Raw genomic sequence first — 18514 nt, forward strand, 5'->3', positions numbered from 1 at the left:
GGGTTTCGAAATATCAATGACAATAAATAAAAAATAAGTTTCTACCAATTCCCTGGACAATAAAATAAAATGTTTCTTTATTTTTGAATTAATATTTAGTATTTAATTCCTTTTTTAGCACATATTACAAAGAGACTTTTTTGAGATTATTAATTTTATCTCGGTATTTCCTGTTTTATAAATTTTAGAGCCAATAAAAAAGTGCAACAAAATTTGAGTCACATGTTTGAATTACTTGGATTTCGCCCAAAATCATAAATATGTAAATATGAATTTAGTGCCAAAAAATTCATATATTGAACACAATTATCAATGGCACAACGTGAAATTTATTGCTTTGGTCTGGACTTGTCAAAAAGTGTCTGAGAATTTTTTATTATTATTCATTAGCGACGAATTATTATCCGATAATAATAATAGAGAATTTCCAAGTGGCTCTCACGATTCACTTCGTACATCTATTTTAGTCAACACCGATCTTAAACTGGCACCGCTCCAATTCAACATGCTTCGTTCTGTTTTTATTTAGATCATAATACAGGTTCCAGTCGTGATGTGTGTACATCTTCTAAGAACCTCGGTTTTGTGAATTTTCTTATTTACGACTCATCAAAATGAAAATCGCATTGCAAAATGTGATTTCCATATTGGTTTTTGCAGCATATAATTATATGTGCCTTGCTAAGAATTCTGTTATGATAAGTAAGTTATAATTATTAATTTGTTTGCCCATTATTCTTTGAAAGTAATGCATTTAAATGAACATTTAAAATTATAGGAAATTGCGCATTTTATATCGTGAATATTTTGGCACTTGTTGATATGATTTATAGTTACTATGTGCGCAAAGTCTAATTTTAATCATAATTAATTACTATTTTGTATAATTAATTTGCAGCTGCTTTGTTTAATGAGGAGGATAGCCAGGCGATTATGCCGATGAGAAGTGTGATTTACACGAAAAATTTGGTCGATCAAAAATTGTTTTACAAACTCCATGTAGAAAAAGTTTCGGAAACTGACAGCTTCGCCTGCGTCAAACAACGTAATTCATTTGCCCAAATAATAGCAACAATGTAACCAATTCCGTTTTAGTTTGTAATTTAACTGCACTCAACAATGATGTATTTCATGGAATCGCCGTAGTGTTTGGACCTTCATCAATACCCTCATCTGCTATTCTACAATCCCTAACTTCTTATTATGAGATTCCGTATATTTTGACTAGTTGGAGACCTGCAGGTTCTGCTGTGTCTCCTACAGTTCTAAACTTTTTCCCTGAGGCTGACTTGTTTGCAAAAGGCATAGCCGAAATTGTTAGAAGTTTGCAATGGGATAAATTCGTAATTGTGTATGAGACTGAAGAAGGATTAATCAAATTACAAGAGGTTTTGAAACTGCAGGAATACGAGGAAGGCGACAAGATGGTCATTACTTTCAAGCAACTCGGTCCAGGCCCCGATTATAGGTAAACATAGCCTTTATGATAGCGTCAGTTTAATTATCAGTGTTTCAGACCATTATTGAAGGATTTAGTAACGTCATCTATAACAAGAGTAATATTAGATTGTCACCTAGATAGGATAATGGATGTACTGCTTCAAGCCAAGGAAGTGCATATGTTGGAAATCTTCCACAGTTTCTTCCTCACATCCTTGGTAAAATTTGGAGGAATTTATAGAATTGAAATTTATTTAATTATTTTAGGATGCTCATACCTTAAACTTTGATAGTCTTCAAACCGGAGCCAATATAACAACAATTCGACTGTTCGATACCGCGACCTCTGATTTCAAAAATGAAGTACGCAACTGGGAGTTATCTGAATATCACCACAATAGAAGAGTTGATTTGAATCCGCAAATGATAAAGGTAATAATAGATGAAAGTCCAAACAAATATTTCAATTGTGATTGTTTCAGACTGAAACAGTATTGATTCATGATGCAATTCTGTTGTTTATCGACTCTTTAAATACATTGCAATTAACCCAAACCAACATCAGTACCACACCAATTAATTGTAATGGAACTGATAAATGGCGTGATGGATTTCCAATCATGAATTTTATGAGAATTGTTAGTTTTTAATTACACTAGTTGCGGGATTTTAAATGCGACTTTTTAGAAACAACCAATGCAACCTTGTCTGAGCGGCCCACTAGAATTTGATAAAGTCGGTCGACGAATAAACTTTCAGATAAACTGTGTGGAAATTCTACAAAATAAAACTATCGCATCTTGGACTCCGTCCGGTGGTTTAAATCTTAGCAGGAATGCCGAGGAGGCAAGTCAAATTATTTTGGAGAATTTACAGAAAAACACTGTCATTGTTGCTGCCAGGTAAAAATTCGTAAGTTATAAAAAGAAATAACAAACTACTAGTGATTTTCAGAATGGGTTTACCCTATTTGACGGAAAGGAAGCCGCAGTACACAGGAGAAGTACTAGTAGGAAACGCCAGATATGAGGGTTACGCAATGGATCTTATTGCTGGGATTGCTGAGATTCTGAATTTCACATTCGAGTTCAGGATCAATAAGGATTATGGGAAACCTGATCCTAATACTGGCAAGTGGAACGGTCTTATTGGGGAAGTAATTGAAAGAGTAGGTGGAAGTATTATTTCTTAACAAAATTGGTTACCAATTTTTCTTATTTTAGAAAGCTCATCTTGCAATTTGTGATTTGACTATTAACCATCAACGGAGAGAAGTTGTCGATTTCAGTATGCCGTTTATGACTCTTGGTATTGGTATATTGACAAAACGTCAAACCAAAAAGGATGTGAACATGTTTGCTTTCCTGGATCCATTTTCGGTTTCAGTTTGGATATACACGGCTACCTTGTATCTTGCTGTATCTGTCATTCTATATTTTGTTTCAAGGTACTATTTGAAACTTCCTTTAATATGACTTTAAGATTTGTATTTTTAGAATGACACCTGGAGATTGGGAAAATCCACATCCATGTGATGAGAATCCTGAAGAGTTGGAAAACATATGGGATATTAAGAATTGTCTATGGTTAACTATGGGTTCTATTATGACACAAGGTTGTGATATTCTTCCTAAGTAAGTTGAAAAAATTATTAAAGTAAAACAAAATATCTTTTCTCTAAAATTCCTATAGAGGTCTATCATCCCGTATGGCAACGTCAATGTGGTGGTTCTTTTCGTTGATCATGACCAGCTCTTACACAGCAAATCTGGCAGCCTTCTTGACCATGGAAAGAATGGAACCTTCAATAGACGGTGCTGACGCCCTGGCCAAATCCAATTACGAGTACGGCACAGTGGACGGCGGTTCCACCCAAGCCTTCTTCCGTGACTCAAATTACTCCACCTACCAGAGAATGTGGCTCTTCATGAGCAGCCACAAGCCCAGCGTTTTTGAATCCAGCAACGCATTAGGTGTTGAAAGAGTGCTGAACGCCAGGAAAGTCAAGTACGCTTTCCTGATGGAGTCCACGCAGATCGAGTATTACGCCCAGACTCACTGCGAGTTGAGACAAGTCGGTAACTGGTTGGATTCGAAGGGATACGGAATCGCAATGCCAATGAGTAAGTATTTCAATTAAAATTGTAGTATATATACTATTAATGTTTTCAGATTCACCATATAGAAGCGAAATAAATAGGGCAGTGCTAAAGATGCAAGAGGACGGGAAGCTGCAAATGTTGAAGACCAAATGGTGGAAGGAAAAACGCGAACAAAAGGTGCAATGCGAGGTAAATAAATGAAGTGAAATAGATGTAATACTGATAATTAATTATTTTGATTTAGTCGGATGGTAAAGGGAATTCGTCAGAGCTCGCCTTAGCCAACGTTGGTGGTGTCTTCTTGGTACTCGGTATAGGAGTTGGGGTAGCTTTTATTGTAGCTATTTGTGAGTTTTTGTGGAACGTTAGGAATGTTTCGGTGGAAGAACACGTTAGTAACGAATAACAGAATTATTTTAACGAAATTTATTGTGGTGTGACTTTTTCAGTTAACGTATTGGGAAGCCCTGAAAGTTGAGCTAAAATTTGCCTGCAACATATGGATTACAAAGAAGCGCACCAAACCACAGATATCTGAATCCAGTTCGTCTAAAAGTTCGGACAGTGGAGACAACAAAAGCATTGCACTTAGTATTTTACAAAACCCTGGAAGTCTCCTACATGGACCTGGATGGAAAATCGGATCAATTCTTCATTTGGACAACGACAAAGATGACAAGGATAAAGAATAAATAATAATGTATATTGTAAATTAGTTTCAAATAAATGTAATACAATGATAAGAAGAGATCTGTATTTCTATGACGGGTTTGGCTACTTGTCAACAGAGGGGTCTGACTGGCAAAAATTATATGCCTAGTAACAAGTAAATTACACAGTTTTATGTTCATATTTATTAATTTATCCACTGAGAAAAGATTGCAGATTGAAAAAAAGTAAATTCTGTGGCAATTCTATCACAATTTAAACAATAAAAACCACACCTCTGCGGGGAATTGGTTGCGACGTTTTATGTTGGCGGCGCTGAACGGGAGAGCGTCTTAAATTGAATAGGCCAATAAAATAATAGCATTTCGGCTTTTTGGTGGGGCGCCATTTTGGTTGTGTGATTGTGCGCGTTTCAGTCGAAAGTAAGTTGATCTATATGGTGCAGTTAATTCTGTGTAACTGAGTTTTGTGACTGTAAAAACTGGGAATATCGACTAAACAGGTAGGTTTTTATTTGTCCCGTCAATGAAAGTCGATTTCGAATTGTGTTTTCTTTTATTAGTGTAACTTTGGTACTTCGGGTCGACGTAGTTTTCGAGATAAATCGGAATTTTGGGGAGCGCACCGTCGCGCCGGTTTACCATTTTTTAAATTACCAAGACGTGTTTTTTGACCTCAACGCACCAATTTGGCTCCAAAATCTCTCCGAAACGTTTAATAAATTCCAAAAATGTGTTTTACACAAGTTAAACCCGTTAAAACTCAGTTTTAACCGGTATTTCTTTGTTACAAAATTAAAATGAGCCAGTCCAATTAATTTTTCTAACGTATCAACAAATTTCACAACGTCCCGCGGCGTTCGAAACGCGTTCGTCGAATTTTGCCCGGAACTTCGAAACAGATGTGTCATACGAGGTGCGACGTGAAATGTATTCGACAAACCCGGGGGTTGATGCCGTCACCCCAAAAAATCGTCCACGAAAACGGTACGTGTGCGTCCCGCGTCGCAATCGCCAATTAATTCCGTCTAATTGGATTTTGTTTGTAATTCGAGGCGTACTAATTCGAGTGAGTGTGATTTTTTTTTCCTTGCGCTCGGTAACTTAATATCTGCACGTTGTCTGCCTGACAAAAAAAAATCGTCGTCGTTCAAGGTCACATTTTTGTACGTTGGGATTTGTTTAATTTGAATATAATCGGGTTCGATTTTGGCCGTAACGGAAATGGCGCGAGGTTTTCCGATGGGGGTTTGTGCGGCGGTTTTAATTTATGTTGATGGTTTACCACGTAAAAAAAACTTAATTAATATTTTAATTATGTGTATCTGTTATCTGACTGTGCATTTACATATTTGTTTTTGACGAATGAATGAAATGTGTGTTTCATAAATTTACATTGTGTACATGTTTAAATAAATAATTTTGAAGGGTGTTTTAAATTAAAATTTTGTGTTATTTTAAATATATTTAAATAATTCTCATAAATCTAGAAACTAATCTTATCTACTTTGAATTTTTCACACCAGTACAAAACTAGAAATTAGTAAGCAATTAAAATATAATAATTAAATTCCTGAAAAAATACCAAAATTTGAATATAATTAAAGAATAAATGATTTAAAAAATATTAAACACATTAAAATTATAAAAATTTTAAAAATAAATTTGAAAATAATATTTAAAGAGTTTTGTAATACAGAATTTAAACTATATAAGAAAATTAAAATAAAATAAATTGATGTAAAATTTAATCTATAAATACATAATATGTTAAATTAATTAAGTTTATCACAAATAATTAAATTTTAAAGAAACTTAAGTAAGAAACATATCTTAAATAAAGACTAAGTAAAATAATTAGGGCATTAATAAATTTTAAATAATTCAATCCTGGAAGTATTTTTTGATTATGATTAATCTAATAATTGTAGAGTACTGATAATAAAGAATGAAAAATATTAAAATAGTTTAAAATTTAAATACAAAATGTTCTGTAATGTTACATAAGCATTTAAAAAATCCGTGAAATTATAGTAAAAACATTAAATTTATGTAAAATAATATTTATTTTACAAATTTTAAAGAAAACTTTATTATGATTATTTTCATAATTATTAAAATATTAAAAATGTTAAATAATTTAAAATTGTATAAAAATATATATCTAAACATTTTAGTAAAAATGGGTAAGATATGTAATTTGGAAGCTAATACTGCTTTTAAAAATAATTAAAATAATAAAAAATAAATGTAATTAAATAATAAATATTTTTAGAAGTATTGAATATGCTAAAATTATTAAATTATTTTTTTAAAAACTACTAAAATTCTGCAAATAATTATTAAACATAAATAATAATCTGATAAATATTGAGTAATGGTAATGAAATATTAAAAGTTGCTTATAAATTATAATTTCAAAAATGTTAAAATGTTAAAATAAAAACTCTTTAGGAAATTAAAAAAAAAGTAAAATTATTGAAAACTAAAAAAAATTATTTTAATGTGGAAAATTGAAGAAAAATTCTTTAAATAACAATAAAAAAATATTTAGTTATTTTTCTAATTTAATTATATATATATTTGTATAAGTTGATAATTATGGGTAATAATAATAAAATCTATAATTTAAAGTTGCTTAAAAATTCCAAAAATTATTTCAATAATTATTGAAAATGTTTGGAAAAATTTAAGAAAATTAAAATAACTAATATTTAAAAAATAAATTATATTTATAAATATTTACAATTTAAATAAAAAACATTTAATACAAGTAAATTATTAAAATCTTTAAAATGATAAATATAGATATTATGTAATTTTAAAATAATATTTGAATAAATTGAAAATAAAGAAAAAAATAATAGAAAGGTTCCAATTTAAGTAAAATGTATTTTTTTTTAAGTTAGATTAAATAAAGTTAAGTTAAATAAATTGATAATTAAGAAAAAATTAAGGCTAGGATTCCAATAAAAATTAAATTTATGTATAAAGTTATTTTTTTTTTGTAAATAATATTTTAAGTGAACTTTATATTCTGAAAATTAAATAAAAATCCTTTAAATAATAAAAAAGAAAAAATATTAAAATGATTATTATTATGCAAAATTATATATATAAATTTGTAAATAATATAATAAAATAATAGAATACTTTGAAGAAATGAATTAATACATCAGTATTTTATACTAAAAACTTATTGAAGTTTGTGGAATTATTACTTTAATAATTTTTAAATTTGTATTCATAGATTGTACAATTAATTTAAAAAAGCCATAAAATTACACAGCTTTTTTCTAAATTTTTAATGAATAAAGAATGTGTTTAATAATTAATTAATATTCCATGTTTTTATTTTTAATTTTGCATTTATTACATATTTACTAAATTTGTTTAATAGTTTTGTAAGAGTTCATTAAATAATAATTGGCGAAAACAAATTAAAGGTCATTTTCGTGTCTGTTTACTGAATTATTTATATATCTGGAAAATACACACAAATTACTTCAATTAAGTCGTATTCCCACAAAATCCACCGGTCCCCCGCGTTCCAAATAAAAATTCAAGTCTACATTTGCACCATGTGTTCCGAGGCAATCAAAACGAAAATCGCCACTTAGCCGTGCGTCTAAAAAAGATAAAACGAAGCCAGGGCAATTGAAAAAATGGAGTTTATGCTAATCCGAGAACTTGAATGAATGCAGTTCCAGGCCTACGCAGCCGCGATATCCCGACCCGAGCGAAATTTTATTTTTGTATTCCCGTAATCTGCATTATATCTGCCACGTCGTGACTGCCTTCTATTTCTTCATGCAAATGTTTTAATGTCGTCAATGCTGATCATCGTAATTTCTCGAGGCGTTCGAGGAATGTTACGTCGTACGTACGTGGGCGTCCATTTGTCCCCGGAAATGCGTTGATTCAATATAAATCGTATTCGGGCAGATAAGGGACCATCGGGGAAACTGGAAAGAGGAAGTGAATTTTATCGTTGCAACGCGGTGATTCACAAGTTTATCTGTGTGTGACAGCGTGAGTCACACGGGGCTTGGAACGGGACTGATTTTTAATTTCGTTCCAATCGATCTTGACTTTCACGATCGACGGATTGTTATCGGGCAACAATAACTAGGCGGATACGACGTACCTAATTGTCGAAACACAAGGATATAACTGCGTTCGGACCACTCGAAACTTCGATATAATAGATCGGCAAACAAAGACCGGGTCGAAATCGTCTACAGTTTCGTGGAGTACGACGATTGAGAGTCGCAACTTGGCTGCAACTTTTAATGAGTTTCGTCCAACTTGAAGAGCCGGTTCCGTCAGTCAGCATTTAAATTTGACGTTTACGTATGAATGGCAATTTTTGCGGCCGATAACTTCCAACGAGAAAGAAGTTTCGTGCATTAAATTGAATTTATTATTTGAGGGGCCGCAGGCGAAAGTATCATTATGGAGGAAATTCCACGTTCTGGGATCTCGTTTGAGGGTAGTTAAGATGTGGTCGGATATGACAGTGTATCTAAGATTGTAAACTACTGTAATTGAAAAAGTTCAGTGAAAAATGCAGAACTTTGGTGATGAATTCTAATCAAAAATAAAAAAATATTAAATTAAATACATTCATATTAATGTTAAATTAAAAAATATAAAAATAAAATTGATATAAAATAAAATAATTAAAATAATATAAAATTGTTTAAAAATATACAACGAAAAATACAGAAAATTTATGAAGAATTCCAACTTTAAAAAATTGAAACTGAGAAACACATTTTTTATATCTTATATAAAGACTAAATAAAATAATTAGAACGTTAATAAATGTTAAATAATTCACTTCTGGAAGTATTTTTTAAGTATGATTAATTTACTAATTGACGTACTGATAATAAAGTAATTAGTAATTAAAGAATAAATATTTTTAGAAGTATGGAATATGCTAAAATAATTAAATTAATTTTTTAAAAAACTACTAAAATTCTGAAAATAATTATTAAACATAAATAATAATCTGATGAATATTGAGTAATGGTGATGAAATATTAAAAGTTGCTTATAAAGTATAATTTCAAAAATGTTAAAATAATAAAATAAAAACTTTGGAAAAGTAATATTATTGAAAACTAAAAAAAATACTTTAATGTAGAGAAATAAAGACTAAATAAAATAATTAGAACGTTAATAAATTTTAAATAATTCAATTCTGGAAGTATTTATTAAGTATGATTAGTTTAATAATTTTGGAGTACTCATAATAAAGTATGAAAAATATTAAAATGTTACATAAGCGTTTAAAAAAAACATGAAATTATAATAAAAAAAAATTAAATTTATGTAAAATATAATATTTATTTTACAAATTTTAAAGAAACTTTATTATGATTATTTTCAACACTATTACAATATTAAAAATGTTAAATAATTTAAAATTGCTTAAAAATATGTATCTACAAAATTCTTTTAAAAATAATTAAAATAATAAAAAAATGAAGACAATTAAAGAATAAATATTTTTAGAAGTATTGAACATGCTAAAATTATTAATTTAATTTTTTAAAAAACTACTAAAATTCTGAAAATAATTATTAAACATAAATAATAATCTGATGAATATTGAGTAATGGTAATGAAATATTAAAAGTTGTTTATAAAGTATAATTTCAAAAATGTTAAAATAATAAAATAAAAACTCTTTGGAAAAGTAATATTATTGAAAACTAAAAAAAATTATTTTAATGTAAAAAAATAAAGAAAAATTCTTTAAATAATAATATAAAAAACATTTAGTAATTTTTTTGAATTTAATTTTATATTAATTATAAGTTGAAAGTTGAAGTTCCACGTTCGGGGAGCTCGTTTGAGGGTAGTTAAGATCTGGTCGGATATTACAGTGTAAATAAGATTGTAAACTAGTGTAATTGAAAAAGTTCAATGAAAAATGCAAAACGTTGATGAGAAATTCTATTCAAAAATAAAAAAAAAATAATAAAATTACCAATTAATAAAAAAAAAATTAAAATCATAAAAATAAAACCAAAAAATTAAATTAAATACATTCATATTAATGTTAAATTAAAAAATATATAAATAAAATTGAAATTAAAATAATATAAAATTGTTTAAAAATATCATCAAAAAATACAGAAAATTAAAGAATTCCAACTTAAAAAATTGAAACTGAGAAATTAAATTAAAAACATAAACTAAAAATACATATATAATAAAAGTTAACAAATTGAATTCAAAAGAACTTAATCATTTAAATTTATCAATATTATAATTAATATTAAAATCCAAAATAAAAAATATAAATAGTAAATTTAAAAAAAAAACATTAAAAAAACAAAATAAATTAACAAATTAAGCTAAAAAATAATTTGTAAATATTAAATTAAAAAAAAAAACAAGGAAATTTATCCTCAAACAGTACCACCAACAAGTATTAGTGAGCAGATTATAAATTGGACACACAAAGCTGACCCATGACTACTTGTTAAACGGAGTCGACGTACCATGCCCATCTGTAATGCAAACTTAACAGTGACCCATAAAATGGTTGATTGCACAAACAATGGAGTCTACAGAGATTTAAAGGACATCAAAGAAAATCTCATGGAAATCCTAGGAGATGCTTCAAACTTAAGCCACATACAGACTTTCCTAAAACAAACAAAGCTGATCAACATAATTTAAAGGTCTATACAATAACTTTTATCAAAGTATTAGAGTATACATGGAGTAATTAAATACGTGATTGACTTTAAATTAAATACAAGACGGTTAGCAACCCTAGATGCATCCCAATCCCGATGCACAGACACGTCTCGAACCGTTCGCTGATATTTGATTGTCGCTCAAAATATATAAATTAGCCACGTTCGTTGCCAAGACAGATTAGCCGATCGTCGTAGATCTTAATGTCAGTGCGGCTAAATGTCGACCTGCATCTATTAATGCGCTCGCGATAAATTAACCCTGCACTATCCACGCACATCGAAACTACCGCATTCTGTTGAAATATTGAAACACAATCCGGCGATAAGATCGCGAACCATGGATCCATGACTGCGTGCAAGGAGTCGAACGAGGAAGAGAACTTGGTTTGGGTGGTCTTCACATCCCAACTGTCTGAAATTATGTCTCGAATCTTTGGAATGGAAACTGGATTCGTTGACATGAAATTCGTGGCTTTTGTTTTTCGAATTTTTAATGTAAGTTAATCAAGTTTATTTAAAGAAGTAAATGGCAAAAATTATCGTCACTTGGTTTTGAGTGTATTGACTCAGAGAGGCGATTAGATCACAACCGCAATAAAACATGTCGTTAAATTTATAACTTGAAAATTGTTCTGTTAACAATAAAACTAGTTAATAATATTTAAATATTAAAGTTTAGTACATCTATATTGTACTTATTTATATTTCAAAATAAACGGTAAAATTCTGAAAATTGGGAATATAATTGTTGAACTTTTGGAACGTGAAATATATTAAAAGTAAATTAATATTATTTAAAATTACGAATTGTATAAGTAATTGTTGAAAAATTCCGAAAATTGAATACATAAATAAATATTAAAAACATTTAAAACAAAAGTAAACAAATAGCTGTAAATTTTAATATGAAGCTTTTTATTAGAATAATTTTGCTTCATTTTTAAATATTAGTAACTAAAATTTTGAATACTGACAAAGTTATTATTGAATCTAAAACTACTAAAGAAAAATATTTAAAACCCATAAAATAATAAAAACTTAATATTTTGAGTAAAATAATTTGTAAACATATATATTTTAAAATTTTAAAATTTAAAAAAGTAAAAGGAATTTTTGTAAAATTTCTCATATTAAATCAAATAAGAACTATCTTTTGAATAATTAAATTAAATAATAGAATAAAATAAGTAATTAAAAATTTGAAATTTGTAAATAATTAAAAAAAAATCCGGATTCGTTTAAATATTTTGTGTAATTTATAATTGAAAAATTATAACTTGCAAAATATATAATTTTGGAAATTGTAAATTAATTGAAAACTATTTCTTAAAAAAATATATAATTATCAAATTTATAAAAAACAATTTAAATTGTTAAAATTATTTATATAGTTTTAAATTTTATATAATAATTTATTTAATTATATTTTAATTTAAGAAAATTAAACTTACTTAAAATGAAAATAATTAAAATCCTTAAAATAAAGAAAAATTCATTAAAATATTATATATTTCTTTATAAAATTTTTATTGGAAAATTGGGAGTAATGTATTTTTTGAAATTAAATAATAATAATAAAAATGTTGCAAATAATTAAATGAAACTTAAAACTAAGTATAAATAAGCAATTAAAAATTGTAATGTATAATAATTGGAAATTTTAAGCGATTAAATATTTTAAAAGTCCTTAAAGAATTAAACTTTAAAATTTATAGTATGTAATAATATTTGAAAGGAAAAAAATAGTTAAAATTTGGAAATTGTATTAAAAAAATTGAAAAAAATTTTTCAATATACTTTTAAATTAAAGTTTTGTCGAAAGTTAAATGTATTTAAAAATAATAAATTCAATACAATTGTTGTAAAATTCCGAAACTTAAATACATAAATAAATATGATTAATTTAAAATAAAAATAAATAAATAGCTGCAAGTTTTAATATGAAGCTTTTTATTAGAATAATTTTGCTACATTTTTAAATATTAATAATTAAAATTTTGAATATTGACAAAGTTATTATTGAATCTAAAATTACTAAAGAAAAATATTTAAAACCCATAAAATAATAAAAACTTAATATTATGAACAAAAATAATTTGTAAACATATATTTTTTAAAATTTTAAAACAGAATAATAATAAACAAAAATAAAAAGAATTATTGTAAAATTTATTATATTGTATTAAATCAAATAAGAACTATCTTTTAAATAATTAAATTAAATAAGTAATTAAAAATTTGAAATATGTAAATAATTAAAAAAAATCCGGATTCTTTTAAATACTTTGTATAATTTATAATTAAAAAATTATAACTTGTAAAATTTATAATTTCGAAAATTGTAAAGTAATTGGAAACTATTAAATATAATTATAAAATTTATAAAAAACAATTAAAATTGTGAAATTTTTTTATATAATTTTAAATTTTATGTAAAAATTTATTTAATTATATTTTAATTTAAGAAAATTAAACTTACTTAAAATGAAAATAATTAAAATCCTTAAAATAAAGAAAAATTCATTAAAATATTATATATTTCTTTATAAAATATTGGAAAATTGGGAGTAATATATTTTTTGAAATTAAATAATAATAATAATAAAAATATGCAAATAATTAAATAAATAATGTAACTTAAAACAAAGTATAAATAAGCAATTAAAAATTGTATAATAATTGGAATTTTAAGCGATTAAATATTTTAAAAATTCTTAAAGAATAATACTTTAAAATTTACAGTATGCAATAATATTTGAAAGGAAAAAAACAGTTAAAATTCAATTTGGAAATTGTACTAAAAAAAAACTGAAAAAATTTTTCAATGCAGAAAATTACTTTTAAATTGTAAATATTTAAAATTTTTAAGTTAAAGATTTGATGAAAATTATTTAATTAGTATTTAAAAATAATAAATTCATTAAAATTTGTAAATATTTGTTATGAGTCGAAAATCTTAGGAATGTTTCATAAATTTTGTTTACGATTTTCTAATGTCTAGGAGATTGCAATTAAAATACTTGAATTTATTTATCAACGTTATTGAAAGAAGAAGTAAATAGCAAAAATTAAGATAAGCTAATGTTGCTGTTAAGTACGCTTAAGATAACATTAATTGTATTGATTAACAGACAATTAGATGGCAACCAAAACAAAACGTCTTTCATTTCGACTTTGACACATTTTTGGCTTGGAAAAAGCCTCATTGTTCTGCTGATGACGAAACCAAGACAAAAACTAATTTTTTCTAACGTATTTGCTTCTAAAAAAAAACATTTTTTAGAACTACATCCGAACCGAAAGAAAAATCCGTCGGTCTACAATAACCGCATTGAATAGTTTTGTGGGTCGTAAAAATTTTTCGTCGCGTCCGTGCCCCAACGTCGACAAAAACAATAGCGTCTATTCAGGCCATTATCATCGTCCGATATTAATATAGATTTGTTTATGAAAGCATGCCTGTTTTGCCTTTGTTTGCGAGACAAATAAGAAGCTGTTTGTAAAACAATTACAGTGTTTATCGCATTCCTTCGCATTCGACACGATAAATATTTTCGATCGGCGACGCAACACTCCGTACGGACGCAATTTTTTCCACGCAAAGGGGACAATATTAAAATTTATTATTCGTGATCAACAAGTCCCCGCAGCCTTCGAATAATGTATTCCATCGCGTATAAATTATTCAGGTTCGGTGTGAGACGCGAAGTTTTTTTTTTTTTTTTGTATCTGCGATGGAAGGGCGTGTGCCCCGGCCATCGACTTGTTTTCCATATTGCATGAAGTCTAATGAAATTTCAGGAGCGGAAATTGAACGGGTCGAAGGTGGTTTTTGCGTCCATCAACGTCTATCTCCTCTATATGCACGGAGCGTGGATTTAATTCAGTTTTCTTGTTTTCGTCTAAATATACATGAGACGGTTCGCAGGAAAGAAAACATCTGGATACGTCGATATAAACATGTCGCGAATAATAAATAAAACTGCTCCCGCCCAAATTTGACTTTCATTGTTATTGGAAAAATAATTATTGGAACACTTGGAAGTTTTTTAGAATATAAATATTATATTTAAATCATTAAATATATTTAAACTGTAATAAATATATATACGTTTAATTAAACAGTTTTAAAACTTAATATTATAAAGATTTTGAAAAGAATGGGAATAATAAATAATATAATTTTTTATTATTTTATCTAATAATTTTTAAACTTATTATTACAGTTTAATAAATAATTAAATTATTTCTAGATAGAAAAATAATTTTAATATTAAAAATATTTAAAATAATAACAGAGTTTTACTTAAAATGTTCTAAATTTTAATATTCTAAATAAGTTTTTACAAGAACTTTTAATTTAGCAAAATACTCAAAACTCTTAAGAAATTGAATAATTTTTTATTATTCAATTGATGTAATTTTTAAAATAATTATTGTAGTTTAATAAAATATTGAATATTTTTAGATAGAAAAATAATTTTAAATTCTTTGAAACATTACAAATATTTAGAGTAAGAGAGATAATTATTGAAACGAGGAATCTTTATAAAAGAAAATTATTAAAATTCGTAAAATGGTAAATAATGGAAAATATTTGGAAAAATAAAACTAATTATTAATAAAAGGTAAATAATTTTATAAATTTGAATATTAAATTGAACTCAAAAAAAATAATTTTTAAATCAGTTCATTAATTTTAATAATTCTTTCATAATATTAAATGAATACAACAAAAAATGTTGTATTTTTTAAGGTTTTAGTTATAATAGTTTTAAAATAATTTTAGTAATTTAAAATTCCTTACAAAATAAAAATTTTAAAAACTGAAAAAATGTCAACTGGAAGTTTGGAAATATTTAGTTTAAAATTGTTATTTAATGCAAAATTTGAATTGTTTATCATTTTATCGAATAATTTTTAATCTTATTGTTACAGTTTAATAAATAATTAAATATTTCTAGATAGAAAAATAATTTTAACATTAAAAATATTTAAAATAATAAGAGAAATTTAATTTAAACGTTTTAAATTTTAATATTCTAAATAAGTTTTTACAAGAACTTTTTTTTACTTTAGGAAAATACTCAAATCTCTTAAGAAATTGAATAATTTTTTATTATTTAATTAATGTAATTTTTAAAATTATTATTGTAGTTTAATAAAATATTAAATATTTTTAGATAGAAAAATAATTTTAAAATCTTTGAAACATTACAATATTTAAAGTAATAACAGAGATTTATTTTAAATCTTAATATTCTAAATAAGTTTTTACAAGAAATTTTAATTTAGGAAAATAATATCTTTTAATAAATTCAATAAATTTTTATTGTTTATGATTTTATCTAGTCATTTTTAAAATTATTATTGAGGTTTAATAAAAAATTAAATATTTTTAGATAGAAAAATAATTTTAAAATCTTTGAAACATTACAAATATTTGAAGTAATAACGGAGATTTCATTAAAATATTTTAAGTCTTAATATTCTAAATAAGTTTTTACAAGAAATTTTAATTTAGAAAAATAATAAAATCTTTTAAGAAATTCAATAAATTTTTATTGTTTATGATTTTCATTCAGTAATTTTTAAAATTATTGTTACAGTGTATTAAAATAATTAAATATTTCTAGATAGAAAAATAATTTTAATTTTGTTTAAACATTAAAAATATTTAAAGTAATAACAGAGATTTTTTTAAAATGTTTTAAATCTTAATATTTTAAATAAGTTTTTACAAGAACTTTTGTTTAGAAAAATACTAAAAATTCTTAAAAAATTGAATAATTTTTTACTATTTATGATTTTATATAGTAATTTTTAAAATTATTATTGAAGTTTAATAAAAAATTAAATATTTTTAAATAGAAAAATAATTTTAAATTTTTTTAAACATTATAAATATTTAGAGTAGTATTTAATATTCTAAATAAGATTTTACAAGACATTTTAATTTAGAAAAATAATAAAAACTTTTAAGAAATTCAATAATTTTTTATTATTTATGATTTTATCTAGTAATTTTTAAAATTATTGATACAGTTTAATAAATAATTAAATATTTCTAAATAGAAACATAATTTTAATATTTTTTAAACATTAAAAATATTTAAAGTAATAATATATACCAAATTTGTAATGTATGTAATGTGATAAATAATTAAAATTCAGTAGATTGTTAAAATAATGCTTAAAAATCTTTTTACTTAATACTTTTTTACTGTTTATTATTTCATTTAGTAAAATTAAATTTTTAAATATTAGTATCTAAAATTTTGAATATTGACAGAGTTATTGAATCTGAAATTACCAAAGAAAAATAATTGAAACCCATAAAATGATAAAAACTATTTTGAACAAAAATAATTTGTAAACATATACTTTTTAAAACAAAATAATATTAAACAAAAATGAAAGGAATTATTGTAAAATTTATCATATTAAATCAAATAAGAACTATCTTTTAAATAATTAAATTAAATAATAGAATAAAATAATGAAAAATCTTTTTTTACTTAATACTTTTTCTGGAATTTTTTAATACTGTCTGAAATATTAAAAATAATTTAAAATGTATTAAAAGAAATAAAACAAGAGTGCTACTAGCAGAACTTGTCTACCCCATTAAAATATAACTGTAAGAAGAATTTTTTTCTATTCAAAATTAATTATGGCTAATTCAAACATATTATCTGAATATGTACAAAATATACAAAGATTCAAACAACATTGTCTGAAACTTAAACCGTGCAACGGACGCAATAAACACTTCCCATTTATTTTTATGCAAGTTTGCTGACCCCGAAAGGGGTGTTAGCGGCCGCAATAAGCGCGGTCGTGCCCCGGACATATAAACATCGCCCGGACGCAATCTCATCCCTCGCATTTTGCACACCGGCCGACGTTGGAACTAACGGCTCGTTTACCATTGGGGGGGGGACAAGTTGACCGGAAGTTCCGGTGATTCACCGACCTAGGTCTTACGCGGTATTTTACTTAGCCGCCGTTTTCGACTTCCGTGCTCTCTGTTTTATTTTCAATCACCCGAACTTGTCACACGATATGAGGATCGACTGAAATTTGTCGTTACATAATTGGCGAGATATCGACGGATCCGGTTACGGACTGTGTGTTTTCGTTCTGCGAAACACATGTGTCGACGAAGTTCGACCAAATGTTTATGCTAAAAGTCATGTGTTGCGAGCTTCACTGTCCCGTTTTAATTTCGGGTTGGTTTACGAAGAAGGCACTAAATCAACGGTTTAGGAACAGTTAATTTTCTATCCGTTTTGCTAATGTTGTTATTAATGTACGGTCGTTACTCGAATCGTTTTTCTGCTTGTATCAGCAAGTGTCATGATTCATTTGTTTGAACATTAATACTGTAAACAACAGTCCGATATTGTAAAATTTCCTATCGATGACTACTCATGGTGCTTTAATCAACATGGGCTTGGAAATGGTTTAAGATAAATTCATACATGTTGCCAATTTTTCTTCCAGCATTAACATTAATTTTATAAAATGCATGGTATTTGTATCTGTCAAATAAAGTTTGTCTTAGTCATCCATAAATCGA

The 18514-nt window shown here is 26.1% G+C and overlaps 2 protein-coding genes across 2 annotated transcripts in view; both read left to right on the plus strand.

The window, feature by feature from the left end:
• The first annotated feature begins 565 nt into the window (after positions 1-565).
• On the plus strand, positions 566-4290 carry LOC109604262 (glutamate receptor ionotropic, kainate 2-like). Its single transcript, XM_020020790.2, has 14 exons — positions 566-702; positions 899-1045; positions 1096-1468; positions 1517-1658; positions 1708-1872; positions 1923-2078; positions 2128-2342; positions 2395-2608; positions 2664-2887; positions 2937-3074; positions 3133-3563; positions 3613-3731; positions 3787-3933; positions 3992-4290. Exons 1-14 carry the CDS (start codon positions 615-617, stop codon positions 4232-4234), a joined length of 2802 nt encoding a protein of 933 aa, XP_019876349.2. The 5' UTR covers positions 566-614; the 3' UTR covers positions 4235-4290.
• A 292-nt stretch (positions 4291-4582) lies between these two features.
• Positions 4583-18514, plus strand: part of LOC109603853 (uncharacterized) — a 96862-nt gene continuing 82930 nt past the window's right edge. Inside the window, exon 1 of the mRNA XM_049968219.1 lies at positions 4583-4713. The gene's annotated coding sequence lies outside the window, so the exon portion shown is untranslated. The remainder of the gene's footprint in view (positions 4714-18514) is intronic.

Source organism: Aethina tumida, chromosome 5 (assembly GCF_024364675.1).
Source record: "Aethina tumida isolate Nest 87 chromosome 5, icAetTumi1.1, whole genome shotgun sequence".
NCBI classification, from domain to species: domain Eukaryota; kingdom Metazoa; phylum Arthropoda; class Insecta; order Coleoptera; family Nitidulidae; genus Aethina; species Aethina tumida.

Bases quoted from the DNA above. Each gene is read 5' to 3' on its own strand.
- LOC109604262 (XM_020020790.2), top strand. From the start codon at position 615: ATGAAAATCGCATTGCAAAATGTGATTTCCATATTGGTTTTTGCAGCA. The intron at 2,343-2,394 runs GTAAAAATTCGT...AGTGATTTTCAG, and splicing joins ACTGTCATTGTTGCTGCCAG to AATGGGTTTACCCTATTTGA. The intron at 2,609-2,663 runs GTAGGTGGAAGT...TTCTTATTTTAG, and splicing joins TTGGGGAAGTAATTGAAAGA to AAAGCTCATCTTGCAATTTG.